Source organism: Zalophus californianus, chromosome 1 (genome assembly GCF_009762305.2).
Source record: "Zalophus californianus isolate mZalCal1 chromosome 1, mZalCal1.pri.v2, whole genome shotgun sequence".
Classification (NCBI taxonomy): Eukaryota; Metazoa; Chordata; class Mammalia; order Carnivora; family Otariidae; genus Zalophus; species Zalophus californianus.
The window spans coordinates 66,049,113-66,063,391 of NC_045595.1; the positions used below are offsets into that span (position 1 = coordinate 66,049,113).

A 14,279-nucleotide genomic window follows, 5' to 3' on the forward strand; every position below is an offset into this window, starting at 1 on the left:
GGAAACTTTAGGGTAATGTGGAAGTATTGGAAATGGTCATAATTAAGAATTAAGTAGTAGACTACATAATTAAGCAGTTGCTTAGAGATATTTAGAAATATTTTAGTTTAGTCACTGTGAGAAAATCATTCCTATACATATGGAATATCGATCATTAAAATCATCACATAATATAAGTAATAGTGCTTGGCTAAATTTGTTTTCTGGAATGTTAAATTTATTGTAAGGTTCTTGAGTATATAGTCTTGTCTTTTTCTTGTTTGTATCCCCTGCAGTGTTCTTAAAAGAGCCTTATATTGGACTTTTGATAAATGTATCTTGAATTGAATATATTTAGGGAAATTCATGAGCCTTTCCTCAAAATTTTTCATTTAAAGCAATTTCTTTTCTGACATTGCTTCAACTTTTTACCTTCATAAACTTTTACATTGTCCATATACGTTGGCTGAGAATGGGATTATGAGTTTTCCATTTTTAGAAGCAATCAGTGTTTTAACTTACGGGTCTTTGGGGGTTACTGAGTCAAAGAGGGCTAAACCAGTTCAGAGATTAATTTGGCAGATATATTTGAAGCCTAAAAAGTAAGGGCATAAGAAAATCTCTTAAAAGAATATTATGAATTTATGGATTATAGATTAGCTAAACACTAGGAGTTATAGGGCTCTAAGTCATTTGAATCCTTAATATCTATAGAAATCTCATTTCATTTTATCAAATAGTTTCAAATTAAAGTAGTATCTAGTGTGATCCTGAGCATGTAACACAGGAAGGGTATGTTAATTCATAGTAATTCAGTTTTTTTTCTTAAAGGAATTTTTTTTAAATTCAAAGAATAGCTAAAGCGAATTTTCTGCTTTTTAAAAATAAAGCTAATGAAATATAACAATCTCTTATTAAGTCTTTATTGGATAGTAGCCTGTATCTGAGGTGGGGTAGATAATTTAATGTTACCTTGTTACTGCAGGGAAGGGAGAAGGGTATATCTTTAAAAAAAAAAAAAAAGGCTTCTCAGAACTGTAGCTCTATTGGTTCATTTGTTGAATCTAAAGCTGTGATCCAGTGTGCTAAATAAATTATTTGACCTTTTCTTGATCTGTGGAATGAAGAGACTAACTGCCTCAAACTGTGTCTTCTGGAGGTTGCGAACTGTGGAGGCTGAGATCTCTACAGAGTTTGAATCCTGAAGAAAGAGCCAGCCCAAGCATAGATGTGTTCAGGGGCAGTGCCAGGCTGCCAAGTGCAAGCTTGTGCTTCCAGGGTTGTGCAGCTTGTTTTAGGCTGTGACTTAGGAAACAGCTGGAAGGGGTGTCCTCAGGACACAGGCAGCCCTATCTAATACCTGACTGGGAATCCATGTGGCAGAGTGCTCTCTCTGGTCTTTTATCGTCAGCATTCAATGCATCTGGTTAATGATGAGTCTGTCCTTCTGCCATCACATTTTACAGGTAAATACAGAAAATCGGTAGCAGATATTCAGCTTAATTTACTACTTATTTATTGAGCACTTGCTACATGCGGCCTTTTGTTTATCACCACGATGGGTAGAAAGATGAAATTTGACACTATCCCTAATTTTTTTTTACACCATCCCTAATTTTAAGGAGTTTACTATATAGTAGGAAAGTGGACCTGTTCCCAGTTAAGCATAACATGATACAAAATGTCATTAAGAGAGGCACAGAGTTCTCCTGTTGACTTGTGGGAAGGTCAAGGAGGACATTGTGGAGAAGCAGTTGTATCTGCTGGGCTTTAAAGCCAGGTGGGGGGGTATGTGGGGGTGGTTAGATTTGAATAGATGAACTCAGATGTGAGGGAAAGCCTAGACAGGAGGTCCAAGGCAGGAAATTGAGTGTGGGTTTTGGAATGACAAGTAGTCTGGTCCAACTGAAACACTGGATCTATGGTGGTGGTGACTCCTTTTAGGGCTGCACAGGGTGTGGAAGGCATGGAATGTTTTCAGAGTTTTACCTGTAGGGACTGGGGGTTAGTTAGCCCTTGAGCAGAGATTGACAAGATCAGAGCTGGTTTTAGACTTATCTTTTACGGATTTGCTTCATTTCTACACATTAAAGAATTTGAAATGGAGACCAGGCTGTGGTTTTAGAGTGAGCCAGAGTATATTGTGGCCTTTGGGATTTGATCCTCATCTGAAGTTGTATCTTGTCCAGCAGGATATGTATGTCATCCCACCTGTGTTTCTTCATCTGCTTTTGCACACAGTGTTCCTTATTTTATGAGGCAGATGATTTATTTAAGAAGACCACATGTAGGACACTCATTCTTATAGTATGAAGCTAAGTAAGTGTCCCTTCTTTCTTCTGTCCTTCACTTTCTTTTTCTTGGGTTTTGATCCTCCATGCTAAATTCAGCCTGTTTTCCTTTTCAGTAGAAAGTGTTTCTCACCCTAATTTTTATTAAAGCTTCTCCCTCAAGAAAACCTGGCAGGAGATGCCACCTCTAAACCAGGTGGCTCATTTGAACTTTGCCTTACCTCCCAGGGACTGAGGATATTACTGTATATAGAATAGACCGACTGAGTTTTCTCCCATGGTATGGCAAAGAGCCTGGGCTTCTCCATTTAAGTTTTTTGGCAAGCCAGGGAAGAGCTTTAAGTCTTTACTGGGTAATCTGCTGCAATTTCAGGATTGCTGATGAATCTAGAGGTGGGTTTCTCATTAACATTGTCTAGAAACGAGACAACTAGCGACAGTTTGGGGTTTTTTTGACAGACATGTTTGTGTGTGCGTGTATGTGGTTTCAGAGTGAATATAAGTGGACTTTTCGGTACTTTGAATCTTACCAGCTATTGAAATTAATTCCTAAAAACAGTCTTCTTAGACAGTATACCAAAAACCATTAAAAATTGCTTCAGAGTGTTAATGAAAAAGATACTGATATAGTCTCTACTTCATATTCCTCTTGTCATTTCATGCCACATATGCTTAGTTTCTAGACTGGTTTAGCATGGAAGATTCTGTTCTATCTAGGCAATACAGTTTAAAGGATGAGGGTTTTGTAAAATGCCTTTGGAATTCTCCAAGAACTGCGTTATTTTAAATGGTATTTTTTTTTAAAGATTTTATTTATTTATTTGAAAGAGAGAGACACAACGAGAGAGGGAACACAAGCAGGGGGGGTGGGAGAGGGAGAAGCAGGCTTCCCGCGGAGCAGGGAGCCCGATGTGGGGCTCAATGCCAGGACCCCGGGATCATGACCTGAGCCGAAGGCAGACGCTTAATGACTGAGCCACCCAGGTGCCCCTTAAATGGTATTTTTTTGATCCTCAAAATGGCAGAGGTAAAGATGAAAGGAAGGAAGGGGCTGAAATCTTGCTGCGTATGGGGTTTGTGGTGGAAGAACAGAATTAGTTGAAATAAGTATTAGAAGTATGTAAAGTGCCTTGCCTGGGCTTGGCACATAATAGGAATTTTAAAAAACATTAGTTTCTTTCCTTCCTGGAGATAATTATACATATACATATACATTATATATGATGTGAGTTTGTAAAATTTTTGGTTAACTCTATTATGTCATCTTTTCCTTAGTGGCCTTCCCTAGTCCCCGGCCCCCTCCCGTACACACACACACACACACACAGAATCTGTGTAACTGTGAACCAAGAATGTTAGAGTGAGTTCTCTAGGTGACCCTGCCATCCTCTGTAGGAATCCTCAGGGGAGAGCACTAGCACCTGAATTTGTATGTAAGCACTGAACTTGTTATCCTACTTATTTCGTAAGTGTATCTTATTTCATAAGGTATCTTCTTTCCTCTCTGTCTCCCTCAAAACATCTCATCTTGATACAAAATAGGGAATTTCCACCTTTGAGGAGAATTTTCCACGAGCTTTTGGGTGACAGTCTGACTTACGGTATATTCATTTAGATCTGCACAATTTATGATCTTGTTTTGCAAGCCACCATGTGTAATGTTTTGATTCATCATGTTTTCTACCAAACAAAACATCTTGTGTTTATTTAAAATGTAATTTGTATTTCTATTAGGCTGATGTGCTGCATGTTGTAAAAAATACCTACTAAGCATGTTCATGTTCATGCAGTAGCCCATGTTTATGAGATATATGATGTGATTTAGTTAAAGCTGAACTCGGGAGTATCTAATTCTGATTATCTAGAGCATATGTTTGGCAATACATCACTTACTAGATAGATTTCTACAAATAAAAAACCTAATAAAATGAATGAGTAATAAAGTTTCATCTTAATTAAGACAAAGGGCCAAGAGCATTAGAACTTTATATAGCTTCATGCTATTGTAATTGCATCGTCTTGAAATAATATCAACAGACATTGTGAGGAGTCCTTTTAAATTGAAATTCTAGTGTTGGCTGTTATTTCCTTGACTGATACCTTCACATCATACTTCTTTGGTCGTGGCTTCCATTGAGAGCACTAAAGAATCCCACCAGCAGAACATGTCAGAATGGGGTGAGACTTCATCTGCTTCACCGTCTGTTAGTGATCATCTCTTGTTTTTCTTGTAGACCATGGCAAAGGTTATAACCACTGTACTGAAGTTCCCTGATGATCAGACTCAGAAAATTTTGGAAAGAGAAGATGCTCGGCTAATGGTAAGCTTTAAAAGTAGGCTACAGATAGAAGATGACTTTATCCCATCTTTTTATATCCTGTTTAATTTACAAAGACTTTGAGTTGATAGAAGATATTTTAAATGTTTAGTTTTTATTATACCGTAGCCTAAAAAATGAGAGTGAATCTACATTAAGGAAGTTTAACCAAGGGCAAATATGAAATGGTGTCCTCAAGGAAAGAGCAGTCTTCTTCAATAGCATATATGAGGTTGACACCCATATATGCTGTATGTGGGATTTCCAGAACTTGGGCTATTTATGGGAAGTACAGAAAAGGCATTTGTTCTGGTATCTCTAGTAATAATTTTTTAAAACCAGTTTACGCCATGAATTTTGGTGTTCTATAGATTACATCTCTCTTTCCCACTTTAGTTATTTTCAAATATAATAATTCTGAGTGAAAAATTTAAGCATTTTTTAGTTTTTGACATACCCAGCAAGGGAAATGTGGATAATTGTATTATTAGAAACCTTTGTGTGAAGTTAGCTGTAATTGAAATGAAACAAATACACACTTCATAAATTATGCAGAATTATTCCCCAGCCTAACTTCTTTTTGCCCTGGGCCAGTAATTCACTAAGAAGATCCATTCTAAGCAGAGTGTGAAATTTGTGAAGTCTCAGGTCCTGCCCTGGCTTTCTCTTTCTGCTTCCTTTTCTTGTCTTGCTGGTAGCCTGCAGCACCATTCACATCCTTCTCCGTTTCTTTACTTGCTTCATGATCCCAGCACCACTGTTCTCTTCTCACTAAAGCAAGCAAAGATCTCCTTTATGATGGGTTAGCCTATGTCTGAGTATCCCTAGTAAGAAGGACTAAGTCAATAAACCTCCCAAAGCATCCCATCTGATCTCGACAGAGTGTGTCTCTTACAAAAGCTTTTGCTTATCTTGAGCCCCAATCTTCCTTCCTGTAGTGGTTACCAATTTGTTCTGGTTCTAACCCATGGAACTCAACCAAAAATTTGTGGATAGCCTGAGTGGAGGACTTTTCCTCTCCAGGCCAGACACCCTGCACCTGTCAGCCATTTCTTTCTTTCTTTTTTTAATTTGCCCATTTTATTTATTTTCTTTTTAAGTTAGGCTCCATGCACAATGTGGGGCTTGAACTCATAGCCCTGAGATCAAGAGTTGCACCCTGGAGCTCCTGGCTGGCTCAGTTGGTAGAGCATGCGACTCTTGATCTCAAGGTCATGAGTTCAAGTCCCCTGTTGGGTGTGGAGCATACTTACAAGAAAGAGAAAAAGTTGCATCCCTACCAACTGAGCCAGCCAGGCGTGATGCTTCTCTCCACTGACGCATTGCGCAGGGCCAATTGTGAAGGAACCCCAGTGTATCAGGCACATCCTGATCTCCTCTTCCTTGCTTTCTCTAAAGTCATCCCAGCATCCCTGACCTTTGTCCCATTACTCCATTGCACATTGTATCATTTACCTATTGTATATTTTCTGAGACAGTTGCAATTATTTTGGTTAGCATTTAAGTGTTTTTTGGAAAGCATTCCTCCCGGTATCTAATGGCCTGAAAAACATTGTTATACCTCTGTAGTTATTTCGGGTGATAAATATTTTTTATAAGAAGTATATCACTATAATGTATGCCCTTGGTCAATAGAATGTTTTAAATTATAGCAAACTTTAATTCTAAAACCATGTAGTTACTCAGAGTAGTTTTCCTCCTCACTGTATAAAACAGCTGTGTCTTTGTGAAAATAAAACTCTCCAATGTAATTGGAACCTGTCGACATGATTCTGTCATTATGGCCCAGTTTAAGAAAATATTTTTAAATGATCTAATATACCTTTGTTCATTCTCCCAGGGCCTCTTTATCATCTTGATATTGGGGTATGGCAAACTCTCCTCTTACTCTTGGGCTACATTTTATCATGGCTTTGGCAATATGGTGGGAAATATTCCCCTTTACCCCATACACACATGCAGTCTTGGATTTGTTTGTCTTGAAGGAAATGGTGAGTTGATAGTGTAAATAGTGAACCATGTAAAGAAAAACCTTTTAAAGCAGATGGAAAAAAAAATTTTTTAACTAAAAAGAAATCTTTGAAAAATATTACACTCTTTATTCCTGAATAAAGTGGTATTCATTCTAGATAGGGATGAAATGGTGACTGTTCGTTCCTTCTTGAAATAATTCTCCCTTGTCCCAGAGGCTGACCTGCCCAGGAAGAAAGTCCCACTCTTTCCACTACTACTTCAAGCAGAGTCTTATCCATCATTAGCTTTTGCTGAATGAATGAGTTCAGTCAGCAATCACCTACTCTTCTGTTTGTTGTGGTGGGTATAGGAAAATTGAAGACATGGAAGATAATGGTTGTTGACCTTGTGGGAGCCTTTAATTTTAGGGGTAAGAGGTAGCATCCATTCATTGTGCACAAATAAAAGGTATTTCTAGTAATATAAATCAAGTAATAAAAATAGATGCTTAGGAAATATGAAATAATGTATAATGAGCATGAAGTGAGGCTCAAAGATGGCTTATAAATCAATTTGAGTCACCTTTTGTTAGTTTGAGATTCTTGGTACTTGAGAGTGATTCATGGTTGTTTTTACATTTGATATATAACTGTATAGAATACGGGCTTTTTTAGGAGTTTATTAAATGAGCACTTAAAAACTGTTTAGTGACATTAGCTTTATTTATTTATTTATTTTTGACATTAGCTTTAAATGTGTGTTCCAGATGGATCTACTCTGTAATTTGTTATAAATAAGCAGCACAATTTCCCTTGTATTTAAAATCAGCACCTTGAATGCTTTGTTATTATAACTTTGGACGCTAAAAAGCTGGTAAAAGTAAACCAAAACAAACCCAAGCACATTACAGAGCTGCCTTCCCATCCATTAATTTTGGGGATGCTCGAGAGAGTGTGGACCGCGCTTTGTGCTGACAATGTGTAGCCACGCCAGCATTTGCATTATTTAGTGGGTGTTGTAGGAGGAATGCAGTCTAAAACTTTGCTTCATGACCCTGATGATTGTGTATTTGCTTTTTGGCCTTGATCAAAGAATTTCTGTGACTGCTGGTAAGGTATTTCTCAATATACCTCTTTTTGCTTTACCTCCCCTCCCCTCAGTGAGTTTTACACTCTGTATTTGAAAACCCCATTATAGAAAACAACGATTATTACTTAATAAGTGGTTTCAGAGTTTAACCTAATTTCAGGATTATATTTCATAGATGAGAAATTGTTACCAGTCAAGATTAAATTGTACAGCATAATTAAATGCTGGCTTATTTGAGGGCTGTGATGTGTAGAGAAGGAATCCTAGTCCTTCACTGACAAGTGTCAGAGCCTCTGTTTCTTCACAAAACAAACATCCCCTTATTAGGTTGTCAGAAGACCAGAGTATATAGTGCTTGCATTGGGTTTCTGAGATGATGGTAGAGGGGGCGGTGATGATCACTTAGCCGCCACACAGCAATACGTGTGTGTAGAATGTCTTTCCTAGCAAAGGAGACTTAAAATGGTCAGTTAATCGTGATGTGTGTAAGATCAGTCATTACAGATGTCAGGAGGACAGTCAGGTCATTTTGCAGGAATGATAGCAGCTCAGAAAATGTCCCTGTGTCCATGCCAGTGCCTTGGAGTGCCCGCCATAGGCTGCACTGAAATATTTGTAGATTTTCAAGTTTTAGATTTGTTTCAAGTGGAAAAAAATTGCCTTATGTATAACAGAAGTTCAGAAGAAAACTCACACCAAATGCGCGTGCTGTTTTTGGTGAGAACAGCCTTTTTCTTTCTCTTAGCTTTCCAGCTTACTGTGCCTGATACTTCATTTTGTGATGGTTTAGGCAACTTAGATGGCTACAGTACACTAGATACTTTGAGTAACAGGGTAGGAGCAAGAGTGAGTACAAAAGTCTTTGACTTGTCTAATTATTTTTTTGCTGGATAAAACTGCCCTACGAGTACACCATCAGCTTTTTTTTTTTTAAGGAGAGTGTTATTATTTAGGATAATTTTATTAAAGTTTATTTCAATCAGGTGCTAACTCATCTCTTGGAATTGAGAGGTTCTTTTGTTATATAGACATCTCTTTTAAAGTGTTCTTAGCAATGCATTTTTCTTTTTAGGGTACTAGCAAACTGACATGTTTCACCTAGATGGCTATTTTCTTGAGGACTCCATTGAAGGAAAATTTTTTTCTCTTCTATTGAAGAAGATTTGGCTTATTTTCATTCCCCATCCACTCTTGTCATTTTTAAAAATTGATTTTCTTTTGACTTTGTTTTTGCTTTTCTTTCACACTGATCCTTTGTGTTGCGTCAAGTTCTTGATCAGTCCTTGCCCGACCAGTCTTGTACTTAAGTTAATGTTTCTCACTTTTTCCCTTTGGTTGGAATTTTAAGAATCTCCTCTGAGTTAATAATTCATCTGAACTTTTCAAGCATTGTTAGATACAGAAGTTTTCCATCCCAAAAGAGGCTTACCTTTGCTTTTGTGTGGGCTCAGTAGATGCATGGAAGGTGGATCAAGAAACAGATGGCAGGGGTGCCTGGGTGGCTCCGTCTTTGGGTGTTTGCCTTCGGCTCAGGTCGTGATCCCAGGGTCCTGGGATCGAGCCCCGCATCGGGCTCCCTGCTCCTCGGGAAGCCTGCTTCTCCCTCCCCCACTCCCCCTGCTTGTGTTCCCTCTCTCGCTGTCTCTCTCTGTCAAAAAATAGGTAAGATCTTTAAAAAAAAAAAAAAAAAAAAGAGATAGATACTGATGCAAAGTGAAAAATACTGTACAAAGTGCTTATTTGTTGTCTCAAAGTGGTTTTGACTCTTGATTTTCTTAGAATTATATAATATGTGGTCATTGCAAAAGAAAACATTGCAAACAATTCAGAATTATATTACATAGAGAGGGAGACCTTCATGTTTTCAGCTTCCCAACACTTTCTATCATGCCATGATCATCTCTCTTAATAGTTTGTTGAATATCCCCAGGCTTTCTAATAAGATTTATAAATATATATTTATAATTATGTTTTTAATCACTTAAGTATTTTATAAAAGTGGCAGAATGCAACAGCTTGCTTTTTTCACTTAACATATTTATTTTTATTTTATTCCACCTCATTACAAATTGATGTACCTTAATCTTTTTACTGGCTGATTGTATGATTATATGGATGTCCTACAATTTAGTTCACCAATTTCCCATTGATAGACATGTAAGCCGTTTCCAGTTTTCAGTGCTTACAAAGCATACACACAGGGAGTGTCCCTTTATATATAGTTTGCCCACTTCTGCAAGTTTTTCAATAGGATACTGGCCTTATTGTGTTGTGTGTTGCAAATATTATTTTCTAGTTTGTCTTTTGATTTTGCTGCTTCTTACTAACTGCACCATTAAATATAATAGAAAAGTAAAGTGATTCTTCTGATGGTTACACTAAGAACAGACTCAGATTTTATAAATAACCCTTTTTACTGATGCTATTTTGAAGCAAACCAGAAAGCTAATTAATAATCTTAGATTATGGCCATTTTAGATAGGACAAAGAATTTATTTAAGAAGGTTGTTAACAGTAAAAAGTATGTTTGAGATTGGGTCCCCTTGACTGGAAATTTTCGGTTTGGGTCATCATTCCTGAAACCATTCCTGACAATATGCTGTTGAATTACAAGAGGGTTATTCAGTGATAAAACTGACATATATTAGGAAGGACAATTCAACATAGAGACATACTGTATTCACATCCATCAACATTTTCCCCCAAATTTTTGATGGTAAATTGAGATTATATAAATCAAAGTTTAATGTGTACTTTAATGGAACTATGAAAGAAATCTTTTTATAAAGCAAATAATCATATCCAGTTAATCTTCTGTATAAATATTTACTTAAAGTGTGAAGTATCTTTAATTATGTTGTTCAAATTTTTAAAGTTGCAAATGAAAGCTACATAATACTATACTTAGAATGGGAGGGAGGTGTTACAGATTCCTTATACTTTGCCTATGCTCCCTTGATTTGGGGAGATTTGAGAAAATGTTAAGTACATTCTGTTTAATCCTTTGAAATTCATATACACATATGATCTCTGTGTTATATTAAGTCTTAAAACTAACCCAATAAGCTTTTTTTCTTCCTGGCTTGTAGTATACTTCACCTCGCAGTGGTATCTTCTGAGTAAACCATCAGTCTGTGCTTAGTTAGCATGTGGTGAGTGAAGAATAATGTCTTGTGTCTTTTGTGCAAAAATCAAATGTATTGCATGATACTAACCATTTCGCTGGAATTCTTTTGCTCTTTTGTTTAATGAATATATGATTATGCTGTGGGTTAATATAGGTATTTTCTGTTAATTCTGTTTTATAGATTAATAATATATAGATTAATAATCACCACCACCAGTAAGAGTTACATAATCTTAGGAAATTTTGCTTCTGTAAATAATAATTGAAAGTTAAAAAATTGCTCTTTAAAATTTTATTAATTCAAAAAAATTTATGTATTTTATCATCTTTTTAGTTTTTATTTCCCAAGATTAGTCTTGGCAATTAATAAAGATTGTTAGAGAGAAGTGAAAAATCATTTTCTAGGTAGAGGTGAAACGATATATTTCACGAAACCAGAATTTAAAATATTGTAAGGCCCACTTATCAGGGCCCGTCTGAAATAATGAAAACTAGTAAAGTTGATTTTAAAACAAATGTAATTTTATTACTTCCTGGGCTCATACGGTATAACAAGCTAACATCTATCCTGAGGAGACCCTAAGGCAGCCTGCTTCGACTGAATGCGGCTGTTTGTAGTTAGCATATTGTTATTAGGAAGTGAAGGCATCTAAACTGTTTGGACACAGTTAACTGTCCTCACCATTTAAACATCCCGCCATCAGCTCTGTGTATTAGTCATGCTAGTGGCTTGACTTGGCACCACCTAACATTTACGGTACATCTTTACCTCTGACTTCGCTGCAATTTTTACAAATGACAAATAAGCTAGATTGCAATTAATAGAGCTTAATCGAATTAAGATAAAGATTCTCTGTGATTCTTAATTCCGCTAGTATTCAGCTAATGGTATCAAGGTTTAAAATGCCAAATGTATAGCTTTTCTTTTTTAATCTTTTAGCTTTAAAAATCATTTATGCCTACATTTGAGTCTTACTTTGATTTTAGTATACATCAGTTAACCTCCCTTAGTGATTATCTAGAACTATCTTTAGTCTTGTAAATCCCTTAACATTTTCCTTTGTTCATGGTATTATAAATACTCCATTATGCTTGTCTTTGTATCATTTAAATACTATCATTTATCACTGGAAGTGTGTACTATGTAGCATTTTATCGATTGATTGGCTTTTCAGCTTTTATTTTGAAAAATTTCAAACATAAGATTTGTAAAAAATAGTGCAGTGAACACCTATATATACCCTTCACCGATATTCACCAATTCTTAACCTTTTGCAGAATTTTCTCACTTGCTGTCTCACTCTTGCTCTTTTTCCATATATATCTTCCCCTCCCTAACACTTGACCATTGCTTGCAAACACTTGCGCTTACAAGCATTTGACACTTACTTACAAACTTGCAAAATAAATACTTTAGAAAATATCTTTAAGAACAAGGGCATTTTCCTACAAACTCAGCAATACAATTATCACTCTCAGGAAATTTAATATTAACATACTGTTACCTAGTATATTGTAAATATTCACATTTTTCCATTTTTCAAATAATGTCTTTCATAATTTTTTAAATTCCAGGATCCACTCAGAGATTGCACATCACATGTCATTGTCATGTTTTTCTAGTTTCTTTTACACTAGAAAAGTTCTCCCAGCCTTTTTTTTTTTTTTTGGTTTTTCATGACATTGACATTGAGCAGCATTATTAAATCATATGTGAATTTCTTTTCCCACAGCAGTATAAGCTAAGGCTTCAAAATAATAACTGACATAGGAATTTAAATATGACAGAAGATCTTTTTCTCATCTTCTCTAGGTTTCTAGGACCAACCTGATTGTTGAGCAAGTTTTATAAATAATACACTATTGGGAATACATCATGAGTATCAGTGGGTTATATTTTTCACTTACAAATTGTGAAGACTTTAAAACTTTCTCTTTCCACTAAATATGTATAAAAAGTTTATCTCTTAATTTTATTTGGTAATTTATTTTTGTGGCATTTTAACTTAATCTAGCTACTGGCTTTTAGCATTTTAATCAGAGAAACCTTATTAGGAATCATTAGCGTCATTTCTCTTAGCATTTTAGGGTTTTTAAAATTGAGTTTGTTAATTTCCGATGAGGCATAGCTTTTTTACACCAAAATGCTGTTTGTCCTTTGCTGCCATGCGTATCATCCTAGGATAATTGCAATATGTAGAAAAATCAACACATTAGAGAAAAGGGAAGAACTCTCTGTCCCCTTTAAATCTGAATAACTGCATCCTTGTGAGGTTCTGCCAAGTCAGCACATGTACTCCTGGCTTCTCCAGCTATGATCAGTAGCATTCAGGACATGTGAAAGGTGGCAGTTCCAGATGTCACTGAAACGTCCTGTCTTTCAGGATCGCTGACCTGTAGGATCTATAGGTCAGATCATTCCAAGAATTTTTAGAAGATTTTTTTTAGGATTTAATATTTAGAGAATATTTCTACTTTAATCCCTAGACCATAGAATATAATTTTATTTTAACTTGAAAAAACAAATCTCCCAAAAAGTTGGCTTAAAATTTTTTTTCTTTATCCCTTTTCCCTTCTTCTTTTCCAGTCATGGCTCCGATCGTCGTCTTGAAGAAACGGGGTGGTGGTGTTGGGCAGGCATGGAGCCCTGTCTGTGTTTGCCTCTTTGAGAAGCAAGCTGTTATTCAGGGCCCGATATGGAGCCAAAGACCAAGAGAAACCTGACATTGGCCCACAGATATATTGCAGACTGCCTTTCAGATCGATTATATCAGTGGAGAAATGGTGATAGTTTTTTTCTTTTTTGTTGGGAGGAGTTTTATGTTGTTTTAAAAGATATTTTGAATAACTCAACCTGACTTACGGGCTCATTTAATGTTCCTTTCTTCCATTCTTTTTGTCCCTCTTTTTGAAGAACTGCTTGCCTTTCCTATTTATTTTTAGGGTGATTTCTTTTAAAGACTTGTGCAATACATTTTGAGGTGAAACTTAGTAGATTTTTTCTGATAAATTAGAGCATTTAAATTGAGTATTTTATCCAGATTGATTTGTTGAAAATTTGCTAAAGACTAGTTCTTTAAGCTATACATATGATAAATCCAAACAGCAGTACCTCATTGTTTACTTAGCTTTTGTACTTATATTTTTCAGAGGAAAAAATACTACTGTAAATTGTAAATAATCAATATTGTATTGTATGCATACTGTATTGTATGCAGATCTGTGACTGTTGGCAGTGTCATCTTGGAAGAACAGATAAATAAAGTTTATTTACTATATAAAATTTGCTTATTGTGCTTTTTTACTATGTTGAAATCTTATTTCAATATAGTTAAGAAATGATGTTCTATCTGGGTGAATATTTTGAGGAACTGTTTGTCAAGATAGCTAAATGCTAACCATTTGGGAAGATCTTTTATGTTCAAAATTAGCATGACCAAGTTAGAAGAAGTATGGAAACAAAAAATACTTCATGATGTGTGTTTTAGGAGTCTGCCAACTTGGGGATGCCTCCTCTCTCTG

General features: G+C 35.9%; 1 protein-coding gene across 9 annotated transcripts in view; it reads left to right on the top strand.

Annotated features, from left to right (window-relative positions):
• GOLGA4 (golgin A4) overlaps positions 1-14,036 on the top strand; it is a 121,055-nt gene extending 107,019 nt beyond the window's left edge. For 5 of the 9 annotated variants that reach the window (XM_027587145.2, XM_027587146.2, XM_027587147.2 and 2 more), the window contains 2 exons: positions 4,505-4,591; positions 10,720-10,749. In XM_027587145.2, the coding sequence (XP_027442946.1) occupies positions 4,505-4,591; positions 10,720-10,749 (117 nt within the window). Of the gene's footprint in view, positions 1-4,504; positions 4,592-10,719; positions 10,783-13,344 lie in introns of those variants that run through there. The other 4 variants (XM_027587142.2, XM_027587144.2, XM_027587143.2 and 1 more) reach the window with 3 other exon arrangements.
• Positions 14,037-14,279: the final 243 nt, after the last annotated feature.